Below are 25,792 nucleotides of genomic sequence, written 5' to 3' on the forward strand. Positions count from 1 at the left end.
TGACAAGGTTTCCACGAACATTTGGTGGTGGAAATAATAATCTTTTAACTAAATATTGTTGAAAAATAATAATTACATGGAAGAGAATAAAATTGGACCCTTACCCAATCCCATATACAAATATTAACTCAAAATAGATAAAAGACCTAAATATAAATCTTAAGACTATAAACTTTTAGAAGAAAATCTGGGTCATAAAACCTCGCAACATTGAAATTGGCAGTGATTTCTTGGATATGATTTCAATGGCACAGGCAACAGAGTATACAAACTCCCTAGGGGAAAAAAAAATATTGTATATCCAAAGACAATGTAAACAGAGTTAAAAGTTACTAATAGAATGGGATAAAATATTTCCAAATGCTATATCTGAAGGTATATTAATATTCCAACTAGAAATCCTAAAAATTAACAACAATAAAGGCAAACAATACAATTTAGAGATAGGTAAAAGACTAACATAAGTAATGAATCTCCACAGATAACCAATCTTAGTTGTCTGTTGGATGGAAAATCTTGTTTCTCTGGTTCTGGTGTGTGTTACCTATTTCTTCTTTGTAGTTAATCTCTTTGAGTATTTTCTCTAGCGCTGGTTTTGAAGACATAAATTCCTTCAGTTTCTGTTTGTCATGGAAGCTTCTTATTTCTCCATCTAATTTGATAGAAAGTTTTGCTGGGTAGGAAATTTTTGGCTGGAAGTTGTTTTCTTTCAGAGTTTGGAATATGTTACTCCAAGCCCTTCTGGCTCTCATGACTTGGTTTGGGAAGTCTGGAGTGATTCTAATTGGTTTGCCTCTGAATGTCACTTGGCCCTTTGTTTTTGTTGTCTTTAAGATTCTCTGCTTGGCTTCCACATTGGTCATTTTGACAATTATGTGGCGTGGGGATCCTCTTCTCTGATCTTCTCTAAAGGGAGTTCTATAAGTTTCCTGGACCTGTGTATCCATCTCTTGCTCTATGTTTGGAAAAATTTCTGCTATTACTTCCTTGAAGATATTGTTGATCCCTATGGTTTCACTTTCTTTTCCCTCCTCTATTCCAATTATTCTTAGGTTAGCTCTCTTAAAATGGGCCCATATTTCTTCAATATAAGATTCCTGCTGTCGGATATTTTTTTCTAGATTAGAAACTATGCGTTCATTTTTGGAATGATCATCTTCTAAGAGCGAGATTCTGTTCTACATGTGGTCTAATCGGTTGTTTGTGCTTTGAATTGAGGCCTTTACTTCATTAATTGCATCCTTTATCTCTTTTTGGCTCTCTCTGAATTCTTTTCGAAGCACCTCTATTATTTCTACAGTTATTTTCCTGATTTGATCTTCTAGAAATCTCTGAATTTCTGTTTTATTGGGTTCTGATGTTGTGGGGTTGTGGGCATTCATTGCTCCAGTATTATTCCTCTTTCCCATGATTTAGGAAGTTTGTGCCTTCTCTGGGTTCTTCCCTTGGGTCACTATGACTTCACTTAAGGTGCTCTGGATCTTGAGTCTGTAGTATCTCAGACCCCACTACTCCTTTACTGGGTTGTATCACAGAGTCTCCGACCCAGAGAGTCGATAGAGGCTGCTTTAGACTGTGGGGTATGCCAGGTTGCACATTCTCCTATGGTGTGATATCTCTGCCACCGCCACTCCCCCACTGGGTCAAATCTCAGGGAGTACAGTACTGGGATTTCTCCTCTGTGGCCCGCAATTTGACTCACTGTTCTTGAGTACGCAGATGTAGCTGTACTGGACTAGGTGAATTCGCTGCTGCTGCCGCTGGTGGCAATATGGCGCCGCTGCTACGCCCTCGGCCATGAGATTGGCTTATTTCTTCTTGGTTTTGAGTTCCACTCTGAATCCCTGCAGCGTGTGCTGAGCTCAGCCACTGGGAGCTTTAGATGCTCCCTGCGCTGAGAAATCCCGCCTGGCTGTTCTGCAGCGGCTCACCTCAGCTTGCTGTAGCCGCCTGGTGAACTCGCCCCTGCCGCCGGCAGTAAAGCGCTGCTGCCGTGTCCTCGGGTGTGAGGCCGGTGTATCTCCTCTGTGGCTCTGAGCTCTGTTCTCAGTCTGCTTTCTCTCTGGAGCCTGGTGATTTTTTTGTTTCTCTGGCAATTCTGTTTTCTGGCTATGAAAGGCGCTGATTTTGTGGTAATGGAGATTGGTTGTTAGCGGGGCTCTTAAGCCCCGCTTTTCTCGGTCGCCATCTTCCCGGAAGTCCTCTATTTTTTTATTTTGTAACTAGGTCTCACTAAATTACTGAGGTCTTGCTAAGTTTCTAAGAGTGGTCTCAAACCTGCAATCCTCCTGTCTCAGCGCCCCAGTTACTGGGATTACAGGTGCATACCACAGTGCCTGGCAATGCCTCTCCTATAATAAAAAAAAAACATCCTAAGTAATAACCACCCTAAATGTATGTATTTTTTTTTATGAACAGCTTAAGAATAAGGATATTCAAGTGTGCCTTTGTGTGTGTGTGTGTGTGTGTGTGTGTGATGAGAGACTGAACTCAGGGTCTTATCACTGAGATATAGCACTAGCCCCTTTTTCTTTATTTTAAGACAGGCTTTCACTAAATTGCCCAAGCCAACCTCACACTTGGAATCTTCCTGTCTCAGCCTCCCAAGTACCGGGATTACAAGTGTGTGCCCCCATACCCTGCTCTATTCATGTTCTTATTGCAGCACTAGGCACACAGTAAGTATTTGTGAAACTGGGTTTTTAAAAGAGTAGAAGCTCATCACTTATTGCTATCTGCTAGAACCAAACAAATTTATATTGAGTGGGGCAGAAATTCGTGTCCATGCCAGTTTTGAACAGTAACATGTTTGTCTTGAATTCCTTTGATTCATTTGGAAAGAGTATTTAGGACCAAACTTTTTCTAATATTCAGAAGTTAACAGAATTTCTTATGATATCATTTGTTTGAACAACAAACTAATTCAACATTTGCCATATATTCAGAAGCTGTCTAGAGCAAAATTGTTTGTCAGGTTTAGCTGGTCTACATAACCTTCCCACCTTTTTGATTTTTTTAATCATTTCTTTATCCAATTCATACTCCTCTAAGAATGAACTAAAGAAGTCATATATCCAGGTATGCTGACATATGCCTGTAAGCTCAGTACTTTGGAAGCTGAGACAAGAAGACCACAGGTTTGAGGCCAACCTCAGCAACTTAAAACTCTCAGAAACTTAGCAAGACCCTGTCTCAAAACAAAAAGTAAATGGGATGGTGGTGGAGTAGCTTGGAGACAGAACACTGCTGAGTTCAATCTCCAGTAACAACAACAACAAAAGGTCTTCTATTCAAGGGACTCTCTCCTAATACTTACATAGTATTATATTCAAATCTCTTCTAAACTGGATACCACATTGGAAAACAGCTGATAAGATAATCACAATGGCCTACTTTCAAAACAGAACAAAACGTGACCAAACTTTCTCTTTTTAAAATAAAATATTCTTTAATGCTGAAACTTCGAGAATTAGTTACAGATTATTTAAAGAAACTTTTTTTTGTAGTACTGGGGATTGAACCCAGGGGCACTCTACCTCTGAACTACACCCCCAGCCCTATTTTATTTTTTATTTTGAAACAGGGTTTCACTAAATTGTGTAGGACCTCACTAAATAGCTGAGGCTAATCATGAACCTACAATCTTTCCTGTCTCAGCCTTCCAAGTACTGGGATTACAAGTGCGCCCCGCCATGCCCAGCTTAAAGAAACATTTTCTAGACAAAGAAAATCTTTATTTTTTGGTATTGGGGCCAAACACAATGATGTTCTACCTCTGAACTACACCCCCAGCCCTCTTCTATATATTTTTTGAAACAGAGTTTAGCTAAGTTGCTGAGGCTGGCTTCAAACCTGAAATCCTCCAACTCAGCCTCCCTTGGACTGGGATTATGTTGTGCACTACCCCACCTGGTTTTAAAAAAAAGGAGATCTTACATGTATCCTTTAATCTTCTTGCTCTGGCTTTTATCTTTACCCCTACCATGAAAAGATCTTCAAAATCAGATAGTTACTTTTGAAAACTCTTTCCAACTTCAGTTAGAATTCCTATAGCTTATAAAATAACAGATCACTATCCCATGGAAGATTGATAGGAAACTTGATTCAAATCCTGGTTCTGTTACGTGTAGTCTATAAGCCTCCATATTTCCATCTACTAATGGAGATGATGATGCTTTATCTCACAGGGCTGTTGTGGGTTAATGCTTGCTAAGCTCTTAGCATGATGGTATCTGACACATTTTTACCTTCCAGACATTTTAACTATGTTATACTATATTTTAAATTTATCATTTTACTTTGGCAGTTTCTATAAGACTCAGCCTCTATTCATTTATAAAACATGGAAAATGCTATATGTTTCAATGTTTTTCTTACATCTTTTTTGTCATTATTGTTTTAATTTTAAAAATAAATTTTAAAAAATTTTTATTGGTAGTCAAGCGTGGTGGCACACGCTTGTAGTCCCCGCTCTTGGGAGGCTGAGACAGGAGGATCACACAGGTTCCAAGCCAGCCTCAGCTACTTAGTGAGGCTCTCAGCAACTTAGTGTGACCCTGTTTCCAAATAAAGTATAAAATAGGTCTGGGAGTGTAGCCTGAAGGTAGAATGCCCTGGGTTCCAGTCCTAGTACCACAAAAATAACAAATAAAAATAAAAATGTTATTGGTGCATGTAGTCATACGTCTTAATGAAGTACAAGATGCCAGAGGCATACATGCACACATTACTCAATTTCCCCTTCCCCAACTCCCACCCCATTGCCTTCCCCCTCTCTCCTTTTCATGTTTGGCTTAGTGATTGACTTTGATGTTTGTGAATACACAGCATGTACATTAGGGAACTTACATCTGTTTTTTGTTTTATTTCCCCCGGGTGCTGGAGCTGGAACCCAGGGTTTTGCACATGCTAAGCAAGTGTTCTATCACTGAGCTACATCCCCGACTCTGTCTCAATGTTTTTATTGGGCCTGAAGGAAATGCTTACCATCACTCAACACATGACCCGCAAATAGTATTTTACAATGTGTGTGTGTGGGGCGATTGTTGCTATTGTTATAACAGCCATCATATATTATCATTCCTGGAAAAGCTGTGGCAAGAGAGGTGACCGAGGTCAGTAGAATCTCTTGGAACGTTTGACTAATAGAACTAAGTCCTGAAACAAAAATTAAGGTGGGAAAAAAGTTCCACTGCAGTCATTTAGGCTTGGACTCACTTCAGACTTTTTTCTTTCATATTTTGTTTTGTTTGCTTTCCAAAGGAATAAAAATGGTGTATGTGGGGGCGAGCCAAGATTGATGAAATTTACTGTTACAGGGCTTCCTAATTAAGACTTCTCAAATGAGGTAGTCCTTTTCATTTAAAAGATGCAGCTTTTAAGTGTGGTTTTAAGTACTTATTCCAAGCTTCTGACCTCAACATTCGCAAAAAAAAAAAAAAAAAAAAAGAACTAGGAAATAATATTTTCTACTACTCCCTTAGCTAATGGCACCTAATCATAACAATTTGGGGGGGGCAGTACCGGAGATAGAACCCAGGGGCACTGTACCTCCAATCTACACCCCAGCCCTATTTTTTAGTCTTTTTTTTTTTTTTCATTTTTTGCAGGTCTGAGGATAGAACCCAGAGGCATTCAACCTCCAAGCTACACCCCCTGCCTTATTTTTTATTCTTTATTTTGAAACAGGGTCTTACTAAGTTGTGGAGGGCCTCACAAAGTAACTGAGGCTGTCCATGACCTGTGATCCTCCAGTCTCAGCCTCCCAAATGTTGGGATATGCCACCACGCCCGACATCTTTTTATTTTTGAAACACCATCTCACTGAGTTGCAAAGGGTCTCACTAAGTAGCTGAGGCTGTCCATGGACTGTGATCCTCTAGTCTCTGCCTCCCAAATGATGGGATTACAAGCGTGGGCCAACATGCCTGACCTAATCATAACAATTTCAACAAAGAATGAAGTTTGTTGTAACAATAGCTTTATGTCTTATGAATTCACATTCCAGTGGGCTGGGTAAAGATAAATGATATTTATTTGTGGGAGCAGGTCCTGTGGGTTGAACCCAGGGATACTTTACCTCTGAGCCACACCCTCAACCCTTCTTATTTATTTTTGTTTTGTTTTGTTTTTGCGGTATTGGGGATGGAACCTAGGGGCATTCAACCTCCAAGTGACACCGCCAGCCCTATTTTTTATTCTTAATTTTAAAACAGGGTCTCACTGAGTTGCAAAGAGCCTCACTAAGTAACTGAGGCTGGCTTTGAACCTTCACGATCCTCCTGTCTCAGCCTCCCAAATGCTGGGATTACAAGTGTGTGCCACCATGCCCAGCTATTTTTTTGTTTTGAAACAGAGTCTCCCTAAATTGTGGGAGGGCTTTGCCAATTGCTGATGCTGGCCTCATACCCACAATCTTCTTGTCTCAGCCTTCCAAGTACTGGGATTACAGGCCTTGTCACTGCACCCAGGAAGATATATGATATGCTACACCTAGAGAGAAGTAACCTGATAATTTGGCATCAAATATCTTTTTTTTTTTTTTTTTTTTTTTTTTTGCAGGTCTGGGGATGGAACCCAGGGGCATTTGACCTCCAAGCTGCACCCCCTGCCCTATTTTTTTTTATTCTTTATTTTGAAACCGGGTCTCACTGAGTTGCAAAGGGCCTCACTAAGTAGCTGAGGCTGTCCACGAACCGTGATCCTCCAGGTCTCAGCCTCCCAAATGCTGGGATTACAAGCGTGCGTCACCACGCCCGGCTGAATACCTTTTGTTTATTCCTGAGAACAGTCTTTCCCTCCCACAGATGATCTGTTAACAGACGGAAAATATTTTACTTTCAAGTATTGCTTTATAAACTAACTTGCCCTTTTCAGCTAGTGTTTTACCAGACACAGTCTTCTAACTTGCATGGATGAACATTTCTCCTATAACCTACGTGTAAGAGAGTGAATTTGTTTTGTGGGAAACACAGATGCTTCCTGATAGTCTAGATTTCTGTTGAGAGCATTGTTAGTCTTTGCTTTGAAGTCGCCTCAGTCCAGTGGGAACTATTTGCACACAGAGACAAGTTTTCAATGACCAAATGGGTTCCATAAGCAAAGACCAATAAGCAAAGAGCCTGAAAGTTTCCTTGTTTACCCTTTCCTTCCCTGATTCATCTGTGACTACCTTGGTGTTATTCCCTGACTCACCCCATGATTGCTTTGCTATTTCCTGTGATCAATAATTTCTTTTCTTTCTTTTTTTTTTTTTTTTTGGTGGTACTGGGGTAGAACCCAGAGGCTTTCTACCTCCAGGCTATACTCCCAGACCTATTTTATATTTTATTTGGAAACAGGGTCTCACTAAGTTGCCGAGAGCCTCACTAAGTAGCAGAGGCTGGCTTCAAACCCGTGTGATCCTCCTGTCTCAGCCTCCCAAGCGCGGGGATTACAAGCGTGCGCCACCACGCCCGGCTTGATCAATAATTTCTTATAATGTTTTGGTGATAACCCTCAATAAAAGCAAGATGCTGATGAAAGGATAGCAGGAGTGGAGATACCTCTCTCCTCCCCATCCTTCCCAGCTGCCATGTTGACTCTGTTGTCATTCATGTGAGAGACTACTTCTCATTAATCAATCAACATCAATGCCATCTGCTATAGATTTCTATCAAAGAAACTTTTTTGTTTTGTCCCCTTGGGTACTTGGGATTGAAACCAAGAATATTCTACTTCTGAGCTACATCCTCTTATAAAGCAAGAAGTGAATGAACTAGAAGCATTCTAACACTGGAGTCAGCACGTGCTTGTCTAGGCTTTGGAGAATAGTCTGTACATGGAAGTGGCTTAGAAGAATTTTAACTGTCATTATGTAAATTGATCTAATGAACCAAATATATCTATGACATTAGGATCGTTGTATGTGTTCCTTAATGCATGAAACAGGTCTTTAAAAATTCCTGGTTCATTCACTTCTTGTTTTATAAATGTGAGCTGAAATGGGGGGGTTAGTTTTACGAAATGTTTTAAGGTTTTTTTTGGAGGGATTGGTACTGGAGATTGAACCCAGGGGCATTCAACATCTGAACTACACCTCCAATCCTATTTATTTTTTTTATTCTGAAACAGAATCTAAGTTGCTAATGCTGACCACAAACCTGCAAAACTCCTGTCTCTGCCTCTCAAATACTGGGATTACAGGCAGCACCACTATGCCAGTCTATGAAATAGTTTTTAATGACCATCAGCCAATTTCAAACTATAAATGAGTTTATTAAAATTAGAATTAGCTGGGCGTGGTGGCACACGCTTGTAATCCCAGTACTTTGAAGGCTAAGACAGGAGGATCACACAGGTTAGGAAACATTCTTTTCAGAACAAGACTACCTTAAAATAGTGTACCGCAGCTGGGTGTGGTAACTCATACCTGTAATCCCAATACTTGGGAGGCTGAGACTGCAGGATTCCAGGCTCAAGGACAGCCTCAGAAAGTAGTGAGACTCTCATTAACCTAGTGACACCCTGCTTCAAAACAAAAAATAAAATAGGTCTGAGGGTATAGCTCGGAGATATAATACCTGTGGGCTCAATCCCCAGTACCAAGATATATATAGTCTATTGTACAGGATATATATAGTATTTAAAAAAGCCATGGGATTTGGGGGATTTGTTCATTTTTTTCAGAACAGTAACAGAGTTCACATGCAAATGGATCAGTCAGAACAAAAAAGGTATATATGGAGGAAGGATATCACTTTATTGTATGATGTAATTTTTTTATGCAGTTAGATTATTTTAATTCAGTTTTATATCCTCTCATTCTTTATTATTATTTGTTTTGGTGGTACTGGGGGTGAAACCCAGGGGCTTTTCTACCTCCAGGATGTACTCCCAGACCTATTTTATATTTTATTTGAAAAACAGGGTCTCACTAAGTTGCTGAGAGCCTCACTAAGTAGCCAAGGCTGGCTTCAAACCTGTGCGATCTTCTTGTCTCAGCTTCCCAAGCGCAGGGATGACAAGTGTGCGCCACCATGCCTGGCTATCCTTTCACTTTTTAAAAAGTGGAATTAAAGACATTCTACAAATGTGATACTCAATTTCCTAAACCTTGAAACAGGACAACTCCTTAACCAGAAGATACAAAATGGAAAAAAATCCACTTTTTTTTCCCCTAGGAGTTCTAGGCTCCCTGATATTTAATGGCAGTCTTAACTTTTATTTCTTTGATTTATTTCAAGATATCCAGTTAAGTTATAAATCAAATAAGTTGTAACTTAAAATCGATGACATTCAAACATATGCTAATGGAATTGAAATCTATTGTTACTGTTTAGTTTATAAAAATATTTTATTATAACATATGTTATCAGTTAATGAATTTAACTGGGAATTGAATTCAGGTGTTCTATCTCCAAGATACACCCCAAATTCTATTTTATTTTTTATTTAGAAACAGGGTCTTGCTAAGTTACAAAGAGCCTCAATAAGTTACTGAGGCTGGCTTCAGACCTGCGATCCTCCTGTTGCCCTCCTCCCAAGTACTGGGATTACAGGTGTATACCATTAACCCCACTAAATGAGAACTTATATTAAACATAAAAGGAAGCTACATGAAATTTGACAGTTCTTATGGAAAACACACACAGAGGACTAGAAAATGATTTGCCATCTTATATTCTTGCCATCTGTTCAGTGCACATGGAGAGTATATAAAGTCAAATATCTATATACACGGAGTAATTAGCAAGTGAATTAAGCTATTGGGGCTACGGCTCATACTAGTAATGAAACTATAATGCTATCACTTTAATTTTGTCCTGCACATGGTTATTTTCTTTTTACTGCTTTTATTTACTGTCAATGTCTTCATATTCAATCTATTCATAATTATTTATATTTATGGGATAGATTGGTAGATAGATTTATTGCTATATGTTATAGTGTATGAATTAATAGAGTATTATCTCTGCAAAGATACAAAGATAGAAAATTTGAGAACCAAAGTTCTATATGTGCTTTATGTGCTTTTTTTTTTTTTTTTTTTTTTTTTTTTAGGTGGTACTGGGGTTCCTGGAAGCCCTTCTACCTCTGGGCTACACTCCCAGACCTATTTTATATTTTTGAAACAGGGTCTCTTACACCAGCGCGGCTGGCTTCGAACCTGCGCGATCCTCCTGTCTCCGCCTCCCAAGAACGGAGCTGCGCCACCAAGAACAAGCGTGCGCCACCACGCCCGGCTATATGTGCTTTTAAAAGAAAGAAAATAATTTATTGAATATTTTCATGCAGGACAAAAACTTCTAAGTAGTAGCTGAGGCTGTACTTGAACTGCAATCCTCCTGTCTCAGCCTTCCAAATGCCAGAATTACAAGTGTGCGCCACCACGCCTGGCTGTTAGGAACCCCCTCTCTCTCATCCTGTTTTGTTTTACTCCACAGATCTTATCACTAAACCTATGATATTTTTAGATGTATATTTATTTATAATCTATGTCTGTGTCACCACCCAAGAATATAAACTCCTTGAAACCAAGACTGAGTTTTTTTTCACTTCTATATCTTCAGTCCCCAGAGAATTACTTGGCACATAGCAGCTACTCAATAAATACATTTGTTGAGCTGAATGAATGAATATAACTATATCTAGGACCAAAGTAATCTCATATTTCTTCCATATTGCAAATATTAGCCTTGGTTCAGTCCTTAGCCTTGCTGATATGACATTTGTTTCCTATTCTTGTGTTAATATTTATAGACCCAACAAAACATAACATAGTAGCCGGGCATGGTGGCACATGCTTGTAATCCCCCCTTGCTTGGGAGGCTGAGACAGGAGGATCGCACGGGTTCGAAGCCAGCCTCAGCTGGCTTAAGAGACCCTGTTTCCAAATAAAAAATATAAAATAGGTCTGGGAGTGTAGCCTGGAGGTAGAAGGCCCCTGGGTTCCATCCCCAGTACCACAAAAAACAAAAAACATAGTAATCTGAACTTATACAACTTTGATTTCTAAAATGATGCCATGCCTTTAACAATTCTACACATTTTTAAATTAGACGTACTCTGTCTCCTGCCGGATAGTGATGGAGTAGTTTCTACTGTCACTCCCAGGTCTCAGGATCATATTTCCCAAGGAAGGATTCTTCTCCAGCATCTCAGTTGCTTCTTTTCGGGAAACTTTATAAAAACATCTACAGAGGTAAGAAAAGAAAAAGAGAAAAGAAAAAAAAAAAAAAGAAAAGAACAGATTTTTTTTTACTTGAAAAGTACTACCAAAATACTTTGAAAGCTGCAATTGTTGTGTTTTTTTTAAATTTCCTACTTTGTCTTAGAATTTCAATCACCTAATTACAATGATCTTTTATTGCCGCACCTTCTTCTCAGTCTAAAACTGAGCACAGCTCCTTTTAGCAGGAATGCTGCACGGCAGACATTCCCTGAAACGGGCACGCAACATCTCCTGGGGAATAGTATTAGGCATGGGGATTTGGGGACTTTTTGGAATTGGCTTTGTTACCAAAAAGATACCTGAGACTTATGTTATTAATGGCTTCAAACTGTTTAAAATAATTCCAGATATATTCCCTGAAACTGTAACATTTATGTATGAGTTACACCTAAATTTCCAAATGACCGATCTAACAAGAATTCTATAAAGAGACAATAACAAGCAGAACAAGCCTTAAAGGCAACCGATCCTCCCCAGGTTTTTCCCAGGCAAATATTAACAATAAACCTAAAACAGAGCCAAGACAAGTTGTTCCCACCGTCATTAATTTCAAAAGGCCAGCATATCTAATCAGAGGTAGGCTATGGTATAGTGGCTACTGACTCCCCGGTAACCCTACCCCCTTTGGTTGTACAATGGGTACGTGGACAGCAGCAGAATAGATGGGTACCCAGGCACAGCCTTGGGACATGGGAAAGTATAAAATGTTCCTCTCCTTAGTAGTACCTGTTGATTAAAAACAATGATGTATATTAATCAGAGAGTATAATGCTTAGCATAGGATATTATTTTGATATTATATTAGTAGTTAATAATAAACTTCTGATCTTTTCCATGGTTGCTTGTAAGAGGAAATGTTCCCTTAAAAAAGAACTTGGCCGTCTATCACCTTGCCTTGATGTATTAGTTCTTTGTACACTTATTGATGGATTAACTCTAGAAAAAAATTGTAGGAGTAGAATGTAGCCAAAAAAGAAAGTATAAAATGCTTGCCAAAACCGAAAGTAGAGAGAGCAAAAATGTAAATTAAAGAGAGCAGTTTCACTCTCCATTGCGTCTGTGTGCTGTTTCTCCGCCGAACTTCGCCGACTCCTTACTCCATCACTCGCGGACCCCCGACTCTTGCTAGGGCTGGACGCCGGCATATTATTATAAGTCTGTACCACTATAGTAGGCTGATGGCAAGGTCCTCCTTCCCTCATTCCCCCAAAGCCTCTTTAAACAAAGAGGACCTAAAAATTATCTGTGCATCAGTATATAATCACTATTAATTACCATTTAAAAATCTGAGGAACAATTAACAGTGTATCCCCAGTCTCAGGTAACAAACAGGATCTTGGATGAATATTTGTTGATGGTTTTCTTTCAGGGTGCAAAAGTCCTACAACTGCTTCTCTTGTTTGCTCTTTGTTCTTTTGGGTTTTTGTTTGGGGTACTGGGGATTGAACCCAAGGGAAGTCTACCTTGGGTAGAATTCTTCTATTCCCCGTACCCCCCTTTTTTATACTTGGGATTAAACCCAGGGTTATTATACCTCTAAGCTACATCACCAGTCTTTTTTGTTTTTTATTTTGAAGCATGCTCTCACTAAATTGTTGAGGCTGATCTCAAGTCTGAGATACTCCTATCTCAGCCTCGCAGGTAATGAGATTATAAGCATGTACCACTTCTTTTGGTTTGCTCTTTGGTTTATACTAAGGTTGTACTTAATTTATTTTTGTGTAATATGGCTTTGGTGCTATTTTTATACACAAAATTTTTAAAAAGCACTGGCTGTTTTTATATATTGTAGTCAATGAGATATAGAAAAAATCTTGTAGGACATACAACATACCAAAAATGTTAACAGTAAATACTTTTGAGTGGTGGGACTAGGGATGATTTTAATCTTGTCTTTATCTGTAATAAATATATTATTTGTTTTATTGAGGAATAAAGGAAAAGAAGCAGTCTCTGTGATTTAACCTGTTAGTCCATCAACAGTCTTCAGATAAAAGTGATGGTTGATCAGACCACAAATAGACTATGCATCAAAACTTGAAGTCAATGATAGTACCACAACAAAATTTGTCAAGCCAGAAAGATTCCAAGAGGAAACATTTTCAACAACATGAGAGCTGAATGTAGGATGTTGCTGAATTCAGCATGTCTTGTGCTTCTTTTTACCAATAGCACCTTACATACTTTACACAGACCTTCCTCGAAGCAAAAACTCAATGACTTGTACTTTAGCCAATTGAATAGAATATTTCAAGTACTTAAAATTCCTTGGCCAGCATTGGGAGGCTGAGACAAGAGGATTGCTCAGGTTTGAAGCCAGCCTCTGCTACTTAGTGAGGCCCTTTGCAACTCAGTGAGACCCGGTTTCAAAATAAAGAGTAAAAAATAGGGCAGGGGCTGTAGCTCGGAGGTCAAATGTCCCTCGGTTCCATCCCCAGACCCACAAAAAAAAAAAAAGAAGAAGAGAAATAGGGCTGGGGGTGTTGCTCAGAGATAGAATGCCTCTGGGTTCCATCCCCAGTACCGAAAAAAAAAAAAAATTCCTTGGCCTGATTTGTGATAGAAAACAAGTCAATTATAGAGTTGTTTGATGAAGAAATATCTTTTCCTTCCTTCTTCATAGGAACTTTTACTTAGATTTGAGCTCCAGAAAGAATATGTGTTTGGTTCAAAGGTATGGGCAGAGGGGATTTCTTGTGTGGTGAGAGAGCTGATTCAGATCTGCATTATGTTGACATACAGGAGGAAATGTGGCAGGTACTCAGAGACAAGAAGCTTATCTCCAAGGCTTTTTGTTGTCCCTGGTTTAATAAGACCAACTGGTTAGCTCTCTTTGATAAGTACAAATTAGTTTTAACAAATGAACAAATAAACTGAAGTTCAGGGCACACTTACACTGGCATAGGGTTCAGTACTTCCACACAACCTTCAACTGGTTCCTTCTCTTTTTCCACAGACATATTTGGTAGCTGCTCTGTCTCAGTCCTCCTTTTCTTTTCTTTCTCTAGGACTTCATGCAGTCTAATTACTTGCCCAGGTAGAAGTTGTACATGTTGGGGAACTGAGAGCTGAAAACAATTAGAACAGAAGGTAGACTAAAAAGACAGCTAAATAACACGCTGATCTCAGTAAAGATGATCTCATTGTGGTCCTAAGGAGGGTTAGTTACCTGATGGACATTGGTGGGTAGAATCAGGAATAGAAAATCTTGATCTAGGATGTCTCAGAATTGCCTCTAAACCAACTAGAACCTGCACAGGGTGCCAACCATCTCCCAAGAACTCTTCTGTTTAATCTGTTCCCACAGCAAAATATACCTAGCTTGTACTATAAATTAAATTAAGTAACATTAAACCTTTCCATTTTTATCTTGAGCAGAGTAGTTCACCAGTACAAGGAAGTTTAAGTGCACCAGCAAGTGCTGTTAAACTTCTTTCACAAGTAAGCTTGGGATAAGTTTGACCTCATCATTGCAATATAGGATTTAAATGGAACCATCTATTAGATACAGAGACTCATCAATCAGAAGTCTATATTGCAGTACGTTTGTGTGTGTGTTTCAAATATTCAGTCATATGTTGGAATTAAGATATTTATATTAACCAGACACAGTGGCCCATGTCTGTAACCCCAGTGCTTGGGAGGCTGAGACAGGAGGATCACGCAGGTTTCAGGCCAGCCTCAGCAAATTAGTGAGACCCTGTTTCAAAAAAAAAAGTAAAAATGGCTGGAGATATTTCTCAGAGGTAAATGTCCCTGGGATCAATTCCTAGTACAAAAATAAGAAAGATATTTCTTTTCGTTGGCTTTGTTGTTGTACCAGTATTGGGAATGGCCTAGGAAGATTTGAGAAAGCTCTGGTTATTAATAAATATACTTCAAATATCATTTTGTAAAAGAAAAGGGCAGACCAGGGGAAGGACTTGGTTTCTTCCAAGAGGCAGGCAACTATTATAATGTCAATTAACCTAGCTAAAAGTAATTAACAAGTGGAGAGAGAAGGGGAGCTAGGACTTCCTCATTCTAAAGGCAGGCTTACATAATAATGGGATAATTTAGTTAGGATGGGAGGAGGGGGTCGCCTTTGGGAAAGGAGAAACCTGTGCGTAAACTAAGAGTTCGGTGGGAAAATTAAGAGGAGGGACTTTAAAAGGACTTTACCTATGTCATAGTTATATAGGAGAGAACAAGATGGAGGAGGTCATGTCTATTAAAAGGCTGTGTTTTGTACTTCAGTGAATTTGTTCAAGCTACACACCCCCATGCCACTCCTGAATGGCATGGGGCTGTGACTGTCTTCTGTATTTCTATCTTTTTTGTGTGTGTGTGGTACTAGGAGTGGAACCCAGGGGCTTTCTACCTCCAGGCTATACTCCCAGACCTATTTTATGTTTTATTTGGAAACAGGGTCTCACTAAGTTGCTGAGAGCCTCAGTAAGTAGCTGAGGCTGGCTTCAAACCTGCGTGATCCTCCTGTCTCAGCCTCCCAAGCACAGGGATTACAAGCGTGCGCCACCATGCCCAGCTTGTATTTCTATCTTTTTAATAAGTCTTAAAGAGCATGGTGCTAGTGGGGTGGTGGCTGATTATTAAAGTATCTTGTGTTTCCAAGACACATGTTACAGTGGCTTACTCAATTTAATGGTAGTTATCTTGCTGTAACAGTTAACCCTACACAGAAGATCTTACTATTTGCCTCTGATAAGATGTCACCCAATTGAACAGATAAGTATCCCTTAAGACTCACTAAACAATCTTTTTGTAGGTTTGTTTATTTGTATGCTTTTTGGTGGTGGTACTGGAGATTGAACCCAGGAGTATTCTACCTCCAAATTATAGCCCCAACTCCTTTTTACTTTTTATTTTGACAAAAGGTCTCTGCTAGGTTGCTGAGAGTCCCCCTACATTGTTGAGGTTGTCCTTCAACCTGTGATCCTCCCGTCTCAACCTTCTAAGTACTGTTTTATAGGCACACACCACCATGCCCAGTTTACACAAATGTTTACAGGTAAGTTTTAATTTTAATTATTTCTCCCTTTTATGTTCTCTGTATTGTTCATAAAATCCAGCTCAGAATTTTATAAATCTAAATGAATAAGAAAGAAATCATAATTATTTTAGAAGTTTCTATGTAAGCTACACATGTCAGAATATACAAAGAACCTGTAGGTTAAAGAGATAAGATAGACAGGGCATGGTGGTGCAAATCTGTAATCCTAAAACTTGGGAGGCTGAGACAGGAGGATCACAGGTTCAGATCATAGATTCAGCAACTTAACAATGCCCTATTTCTTTCTTTCTTTTTTTTTTTGCAGGTTTGGGGATGGAACCCAGAGGCATTTGACCTCCCAGCTACACCCCCTGCCCTATTTTTTATTCTTTGTTTTGAAACAGGGTCTCACTTAGTTGCAGAGGGCCTCACTAAGTAGCTGAGGCTGTCCGCGAACTGCGATCCTCTGGTCTCAGCCTCCCCAGTGCTGGGATTGCAAGCGTGTGCCACCATGCCTGGCAACAATGCCCTATTTCTAAATAAAAAATAAGGCTTGAAGTGTAGGTCAGAGGCAAATGCCTCTGGGTTTAATTTCCAATATCAAAAATTTAAAAAAAGATAAGATGGAAAAAGTAGATCTCTCTCTGGCCATCTGTTTCTCACTAGTATATTGTCCAGTTTATTTTCTTTATAACAATTATCATATAATGTGAAATGATTTTGTTTATTTACTTGTTTATTTTCTTTCTCCCTCTTTGCCCACCGGATAAAAATAAACATTTCAGGAACAAGTGCAAGAGCTTAGATCTATATTTTTCAATTGCTCTATGTTCAGCCACTTCCACGCTGCATGGTTTATAGTAGGTGTTTGCAAATATTTGCTGATTAATTTATCAAAAGTAATAACCTTCCTACCTCTGTTACTGTAAGAATAAAGCCTCTCCATTCTTCCCCACTTTCTGTGTTCTCTGTCTAAAGAAAAAAAACAAAACAAAGCAAATAAAGACAAAGAAGGAAACACATGAGTAGCTATGAGCATTAATACTTTTGTTAACACCAAAATAATTTTAAAATTTCATATGATTATTTTATAAAATAATGTAAGCCATCAAAACAGCAAGATTAAACTACTCTAGATTTCACCTACCCCCAATTAGAATGGCAATAATTAAAAACACAAACAACAAAAAATGCTGGCAACGAGGTTGAGAAATGGGAACTCTAATACATTGCTAGTGGGATTGTAAATTAGTGCCACCACTTTAGAAAACAATATGGAGGATTCTCAGAAGGATGGGAATGAACCTACCATATGATTCAGCAATACCAATTCTGGGTATCTACCCAACAGAATGGAAACCATACTACCAAACTAATGCATGCATATCTATGTTCATAGCTGCACAATTTCTCCCTTTTATGTTCTCTGTATTGTTCATAAAATCCAGCTCAGAATTTTATAAATCTAAATGAATAAGAAAGAAATCATAATTATTTCAGAAGTTTCTATGTAAGCTACACATGTCAGAATATACAAAGAATCTGTAGGTTAAAAAGATAAGATAGACAGGTCATGGTGGTACAAATCTGTAATCCTAAAACTTGGGAGGCTGAGACAAGAGGATAACAGGTTCAGATCACAGATTCAGCAACTTAACAGTGCCCTTTTTTTTTTTTTTTTTTTTTTTGCAGGTTTGGGGATGGAACCCAGAGGCATTTGACCTCCCAGCTACACCCCCTGCCCTATTTTTTATTCTTTATTTTGAAACAGGGTCTCACTGAGTTGCAGAGGGCCTCACTAAGTAGCTGAGGCTGTCCGCGAACTGTGATCCATCAGTCTCAGCCTCCCGAATGCTGGGATTACAAGCGTGCGTCACCATGCCCGGTAACAATGCCCTATTTCTAAATAAAAAATAAAGCTTGAAGTGTAGGTCAGAGGCAAATGCCTCTGGGTTCTATTTCCAATACCAAAATTCACAATTGCCAAACTATGGAACCAGCCACGATGTCCATTAACAGATGAATGGATTGCAAAACTATGGGATATGTACATAGTGGAATTTTACACAGCCATAAAGAACAAAATCATATCATTGTTGAGGAAATGGATGGAACTGGAGAACATTATACTAAGTGAGATTAGTCAGTCACAAAAAGTAAAAAATTAGATGTTCTTCCTAATATGTGGAAGCTAGGGAAAAAAGAGGTCATAGGAAGAACCCTAGATGAAGAAGGAGGATACATAGATAAGCAAACAAGGCAACCTAATTGAGAGGCATAGGAGGGGGAAAGAGGGAAATTACCTAGTGTACATGACATACATTCATAAATATATCAAAGTCAAGTCGGGGGAAGGAGGAGGGGATGGGGTAGGAATTGTGGAAGGGCTAAATAAGTGATGTGTGCATGTGGCCTCTACCATCTTGTACCATTAAGATATATAAATACAATGCACCAATAAAAAATGTTAAAAACATATTTTAAAAATAAAAAAGCAGCAAGATTGTTGGGCATCACCAGTGGCCCATGCCTGTAATCTCACTTTTTGGAAGTTTGAGGCAAGAGGATCGCAGGTTTGAGGACAGCCTCAGAGTGTAACAAGAGTTTCTCTGTTGCTATTTTACATTGATGAACATAAAGTTTGGGGCAACTAAGATGTGAACTTTTAGTTCTTACCTCTAAATACTACTACTATTGCTACTAATAACAAAAAAATCAGCCAACATCTTTTGAATACTCATAATGGCAGCTACTGTTCTAACTACTACTTCACAGGTAATACTTTATTTAATCTCATTAAGTTAACATTATAGGTCATTGTTTGGATTATAGTCCTGCACTGAGCCCCCAAGAGATTAGATTAAAAGTCAAAATGAAGTCACTCATACTAAAGTTGCTCATCACAGAACTGAAACTAAATTGTTATCTGACTGACTCTTCCCCCCCTCCTCTTTTTCTCTTTTTTAAAATTTGTACTAGGGGTTGAACCCAGGGGAATTCTACATCTGAAGTCCATCCCCAGTCCTGTCTTACTGTTCCTGGCTCAGGTGATTCTTAGTATGCTAAAGTGTTTTTGTTTCACTTGCATCTCTTTCTTTTTTTCCTTCCTTCCTTCCTTCCTTCCTTCCTTCCTTCCTTCCTTCCTTCCTTCCTTCCTTCCTTCCTCTTTCTTTTTTTTCTTTGTTTTTTTATCATACTGAGGATTGAGCCCAGGAGTATTCTACCTCTGAGCTCCACTCCCTTTTATTTTGAAAGAGTCTTGAACATGAGGTCCTCCTTTCTCATCCTTTCAAGTACTAGTATTACGGGTATGAGCATCAGGTGTATTATGCTAAAGTTGAAAGACTAGTGCTTTCAAGGTCAACCAGAAGTCTCCTGGCAATGTGTCCAATTATATCTTACTCAATTCCAAGTTGTTCTTTTTTATGTTACTGGTGTAGCTGTGGTTTGAATGTTTATTAGTTCTCTTTGTTGATTCAATAACAACTTTTTAAAAACACCAGGTGAGATCCCTGACTTCATCAGAGGACAGAAGTATAAGGTTTCATTGTACTTGTATACTAAATAAATTATGTTCTTCTAAAATCTAGCTCATAAAACTATAATTCTTGGCAAAGAGCAAGAACTATTAACAAAGCTTATGATTCAGCCCCTATTGTCATTCCTCTTTATTTCAGCCACTAGGTATTAAGGAGTGAATGCAATTTGCAACCACAATTCTACAGACTACTATTTCTCCTCACTCACCTTCAGTTGAACTTCCTCTTTTGGCAAAATGAGGGTGAATTCTGCACAGTTCTTTTCAGTTGAATTATGATCAGTAAGGGATGTAAGGTCTATTATGTCTAGTTTGTCAACATACTGCAAAGATAAAATCTCATTAAAATTTCATTAAATTAGTTCATAAGTAATACACATTTATTGTAGGAGGAGGAAATAATATTTTCTTTTCAACTAGTTATTACCTTACATGATAACCTGGTTTTCCCAACTCAGAGGATATCTGGAAATGTATTAAGTGCTTGTGTGCTAGATCTGACTCATACAGGTTTGCAAAAGTCAATTAAATTTTTATGGATTTTGCAAGTGAGTTTTTAAGTCAACCATTATTAGGAATTAAGTCACATAAATATTGCCATAAATAAATTATATTAACAGCAATATTTTAATTAAAACTCATAATGTCTTCTTTCTGTGTGTGTATGTGTATGTGTGTGTTTGTGTGTGTGTGTGTGTGTGTGTGTGTGTGTGTGTGTGTGTGTTACTGAGAATGGAACCCAGGGGCTTTCTACCTGTGAGCTACACTCCCAGACCTACTTTATACTTTATTTGGAAACAGGGTCTCACTGAGTTGCTGAGAGCCTCACTAAGTAGCTGAAGCTGGCTTTGAACCTGTGTGATCCTCCTGTCTCAGCCTCCCAAGCACTAGTATTACAAGCATGCACCACCACACCTGGCCTCTTTTTAATTGTATTGCTGCATTCTACTGTTCTCTATGCATTGGAGTTATTAACATCTTTGTTCTGTGTAATGAAAAATACTATATGATGGTGCTACATTCTTTTCTTCACAATTCCACATTCAGTGAGGTCAAACGAATAGGCTAAAATCAGCCTTCTACAACAGTATTTATACCATAGAACTTGTAAACCCCTTACAAATCAGGGCTTGATTTATTGTTTTGTTGATTATCCTAAGGACAGCACTTTTTTGTTGTTTCTGCAAAAGGCCAAATAGTAAATACTTTAGACATACATATGGTTCCGGTTGCATATTCTTTTTAAATTTTTTTTTATTGGTGCACTGTAGTCATCCATCTTAATGGGGTACAAGATGATAGAGGCATATGTGCACACATCACACATTTAGCCCGTCCTCACTTTTTCTCTACAGCACTGTTTTTCTTGTTGTTGTTGTTTGTTTGTTTGGTACTGGGGCTATAATCCAGAGCATTCTACCTCTGAGCTATACCCCAGCCACCCTTTTATTGGTGGTACCTGAAGTTGAATGTGGGGCATTCTACCTCTGAGTTATACCCACTGCTAATTTTCTTCTTTTTGAAATTAGGCCTTCTTAGGTTTCTGAGAGTCCCACTAAGTTTCTAAGGCTAGTCTCAAACATGCAATCCTTCTGTCTCTCAAGTACTGGGATCATAGGGATACACCACCACACCCAGTTTCTCTAAAACACTTTAAAAATGTAATAAACTATTCTTGGTTCAGACTGTATAAAACAAATACACAAGCCAAATTTGGCCCAAGGCTCACTGATTTCTAGTCCCCAGTAAGTAAAGGAGAAGCTAGGTATTATGGTAGAGGCCTGTAATCCCAGTACTTGGGAGGTTAAGATAGGAGGATTTTAGGTTTTAGACCAGCCTGGGAACTTGATACCCTGATTCAAATAAAAAATAAAATGGGCTGGGTGTGTCACTTAGATATAGAAACCTCCTGGGTTCAATCGCTAGCACTACAAAGAAAAGAAAAGAAAAAAGAAAAGAAAGAAAGAAAGAAAGAAAGAAAGGAAGGAAGAAGAAAGGGAGAAAATGCTAATAATGCAGACTAAATTTCTAAATAGAGACAAAATTAACAAAATAATCCTTTTAAATTAAAAAAAATTATTATGTAATTCACTAAAGAAGTTGATTCAAAGCTGGGCATGGTGGCACATACCTGTAATCACAGTACTTGGGAGACTGAGACAGGAGGATCACAGGTTTGAGCTACCAACCTCAGCAATTTAGTGAGGCTCTCAGCAATTTAGTGAGACCTTGTTTCCAAATAAAAAATAAAATTGGGCTGGGGAGTAGCTCAAAGGTAAAATACCACTGGATTCAATTCCCAGGGTCCCCTATACACACACACAAAAAAAATACACACACACAGACACACACACACACACACACTAAGAAAGAAGTTGATTCAGCAAAAATCAAGAAAGGCATTGTGTCAGAATCAACTGCTATATGGAAGTTACAATAAAAAGTATTGTGTATTTTCTAGTTGTGTACTTGTGCTATACATTTTTTATGCCAGTAGTACCTGTAATGATTTTGTGTAAGTATATTCATAGGTAGAGTTTGCCAGAAAGTCATTTTACAATGTTTACCACACACCACTGTTTATGAGGATCATAGTAAAAAAATATTTCCTATCTTATTCAAGTGAAATAAATAATGTGGATTCGCGCCGGGCGTGGTGGCACACGCTTGTAATCCCCGCGCTTGGGAGGCGGAGACAGGAGGATCGCGCAGGTTCGAAGCCAGCCGCGCTGGCGTAAGAGACCCTGTTTCAAAAATATAAAATAGGTCTGGGAGTGTAGCCCGGAGGTAGAAGGGCTTCCAGGAACCCCAGTACCCCCCAAAAAAAAATAAAAAATAATAATAATAATAATAATGTGGATTCATGTGTATGCACCAGGCCAGACTTACTTAACGTCTAGTCTTTAGAAAGAACCACCTATAGAAGAGTTTTTATGTTTTGTGTGTTTGTTTTGCTAAATTAGCCTCATTCTTGACTTCTTTCTTTCTATTTTTATTTTATTTTACTTTATTTTTTATTTTATTTTTGTGGTACTAGGGTTCCTGGAAGCCCTTCTACCTCTGGGCTATACTCCCAGACCTATTTTTATATTTTTATTTGGAAATAGGGCCTCAAGCCAGCGCAGCTGGATTCGAACCTGCGCGATCCTCCTGTTTCTGCCTCCCAAGCATGGGGATTACAAGCGTGTGCCATTGTGCCCGGCGACTTCTTTATTTTTTTTTTTTATCTCTTTTTAGTTCTCTCTTAGTTATATCTACTTTTTTTTTTTCAATACTGAGGATGGAACCCAGGGGCATTCTACGTCTGAGCTACACCCCCAGCCATATATATATATACATATATATATACACACACACACACACACACACACACATATGTATGTATATATACACATATATATGTATGTTGTTGTTGTTGTTGTTTTTTTTTTGTTGTTGTTGTTTTGTTTTGTTTTGTTTTGTGGTGGTGGTACTGGGGATAGAACCCTTCTACCTCTGGGTTAGAACCTTTCTACCTCTGGGATACACTCCCAGACCTATTTTTATTTTTTATTTTATTTTATTTTATTTTTTTTTTGGTGGTACTGGGGGTGGAACCCAGAGGCTTTCTACCTCCGGGCTATACTCCCAGACCTATTCTATATTTTATTTGGAAACAGGGTCTCACTAAGTTGCTGAGAGCCCCACTAAGTAGCTGAGGCTGGCTTCGAACCTGTGCATCCTCCTATCTCAGCCTCCCAAGCGCGGGGATTACAAGCGTGCACCACCACGTCCGGCTATATTTTTACATTTTTTAAAATTTAGAAACGGGGTCTCTTAAGCCAGCGAGGCTGGTTTTGAACCTGCGTGATCGTCCTGTCTCCGTCTCCCAAGCTCGGGGATTACAAGTGTGCGCCACCATGCCTGTTTTTTTCCATATTTTGAAACAGGGTCTCACTGAGTTGCAAAGGGCCTCCCTAAGTAGCTGAGGCTGGCTGCAAACCGTAATTTTTCTGTCTCAGCCTCCCAAATGCTAGTATTACAAGTGTGCGCCACCATGCTCAGCTCTCTGTTAGTTCTTTCTAACATAATTTATTTTACTGTATTCTTATAAGTCTCATTTTATATTTTCAAATAAAGCAGGGTATAAAAATAGTTAAATCTTTTTCAGAATCATTTCTATATTGATTAGGTAAGTTTTGTTGCTATATTTATTTTCTTTTTTTTTCTTTTTTTTTTTCTGGTGGTACTAGGGGTACAGAGCTTTCTACCTCCGGGCTATACTCCCAGATCTATTTTATATTTTATTTGGAAACAGGGTCTCACTAAGTAGCCGAGGCTGGCTTCGAACCTGTGCGATCCTCCTGTCTCAGCCTCCCAAGCGCAGGGATTACAAGCGTGCGCCACCACGCCCGGCTATTTATTTTCAATTAAAAAAATTATAGTAGTGAGGAGTCAACCTAGGGGCCATCTACCTCTGAACTACATCCCTAGCCCTTTTTATTTTGAAATAGGGTCTCACTAAGTTTCTGAGGCTTGCCTCAACTTGTGATCCTTCTGTCTCAGCCTCCCAAGTACAAGATTTACAGGTATGTATCATCCCGCCTGGCTTGGTCTATTTATTTTCAATGAAAAAATAAGAATTAAAAATAAAAGGAGAGGTGCCAAGGAAGGAAGACAAAATTTAAAATTAAACACAAATCTTTTTTTTTTTAATGAACTGTCTAGATCAAGATCAGTGAGTTTTGCGGCAACCAAGAGGAAGCAACAAAGGAAGAGGTGTTACAGTTAGATAGAACACGGATCCATTGATTAGAAGAAAGGAAGTTCTAGTTTCTGTTTTTAATTGTGTTGTAAAGAGACTTAAAGGTCATTTTGTCTAACCCTGCTGAATTTACTCCAGGGTATCTCTCCACATAGTCCTTCATCTTTAACCACACAGAACTTCTGCCTCCTAAGCATTTTGCCTACTAGCAGGTGTTTTTCTTTTCCTGTTTTGAGCCACAGTTTTTCTGTAGTAATTTCCATGTCTTAGTCCCTAGTACCTTTAACTAGAATAATACCAAACAAATTCCATGACTCTTTCACATTAATTTCTGACAGCTTTTTAGCTATGTAAAGGCAGCCTTCAATTCTGACCTATTATAGGCTAAATAAATACCCATAGTTCTCACCTAGTCTGCCCCACTGCTTTCTCTCGAGATTATCATTACAAAAAAAAAAAACTTTTCCAAAAGTCTACATATTCTTTTATTAAAATTTACAGATGGATATTTCTGCAATATTTTGTCCTAATAACCTCTTTGTAGCATGGAGGTTCAGAAGGATGGCTCACAAACAAGATCTGGGTTGTACCCCTTTTATTAGCTATCTGACTATGAAAAATATAAAGCAAAAAGTGCTGGGGATGTAGCTTAAAAGAATGCCCCTGAGTACTTCAATCCCCAGTACTGAATACATATATACGCATGCTTGTGTGCTTACTATGTGCCATCTACTCTCTTAACTCTCTACAGGTCTTATCTCATTTAACTTTTTTTTTGTGTGTGTGGTACTGGGGATGGAACCCAGGGCCATTCTACCTCCAAGCTACACCCCCTGCCCTATTTTTTATTTTGAAACAGGGTCTCAGTCTCCCAAATGCTGGGATTACAAGCGTGCGCCACCACACTCAGCTAATTTAACTTTTTTTTTTTTTTGGTGGTACTAGGGTTCCTGGAAGCCCTTCTACCTCTGGGCTACACTCCCAGACCTATTTTTGTTTTTATTTGGAAACAGGGTCTCTTAAGCCAGTGAGGCTGACTTAGAGCCTGCGTGATTCTCCTGTCTCCACCTCCCAAGCGCGAAGATTATAAGCATGCGCCACCACGCCCAGTTCATTTAACTTTTTTGATAGCCTTATGAGATGGGCTATAAGTTTGATTCTAAATCTGGAGATATTGAGAGTGTTGGAAATATCTACCTGTCTGTTTTTGTCCTTTCAGCAGCCAGCATTCTGCACTTGGAGAGGGACTACAAGGACAATATCAAGGACTTCCTATTTACCCTTTGACTTCTTGCTGGGTTGACCCAT

At 38.8% G+C, this 25,792-nt stretch overlaps 1 protein-coding gene across 1 annotated transcript in view; it reads right to left on the bottom strand.

Annotated features, from left to right (window-relative positions):
• Positions 1 to 25,792, bottom strand: part of STAP1 (signal transducing adaptor family member 1) — a gene marked incomplete at both ends in the record, with an annotated part of 53,713 nt that overhangs the window by 13,587 nt on the left and 14,334 nt on the right. The window contains 4 exons of the mRNA XM_080697237.1: positions 11,046 to 11,174; positions 14,108 to 14,280; positions 17,118 to 17,174; positions 19,950 to 20,063. Coding sequence (XP_080553363.1) covers positions 11,046 to 11,174; positions 14,108 to 14,280; positions 17,118 to 17,174; positions 19,950 to 20,063 — 473 coding nt within the window. The remainder of the gene's footprint in view (positions 1 to 11,045; positions 11,175 to 14,107; positions 14,281 to 17,117; positions 17,175 to 19,949; positions 20,064 to 25,792) is intronic.

The sequence above is a fragment of the Muscardinus avellanarius genome, assembly GCF_963383645.1.
Source record: "Muscardinus avellanarius genome assembly, chromosome: 6".
NCBI classification, from domain to species: domain Eukaryota; kingdom Metazoa; phylum Chordata; class Mammalia; order Rodentia; family Gliridae; genus Muscardinus; species Muscardinus avellanarius.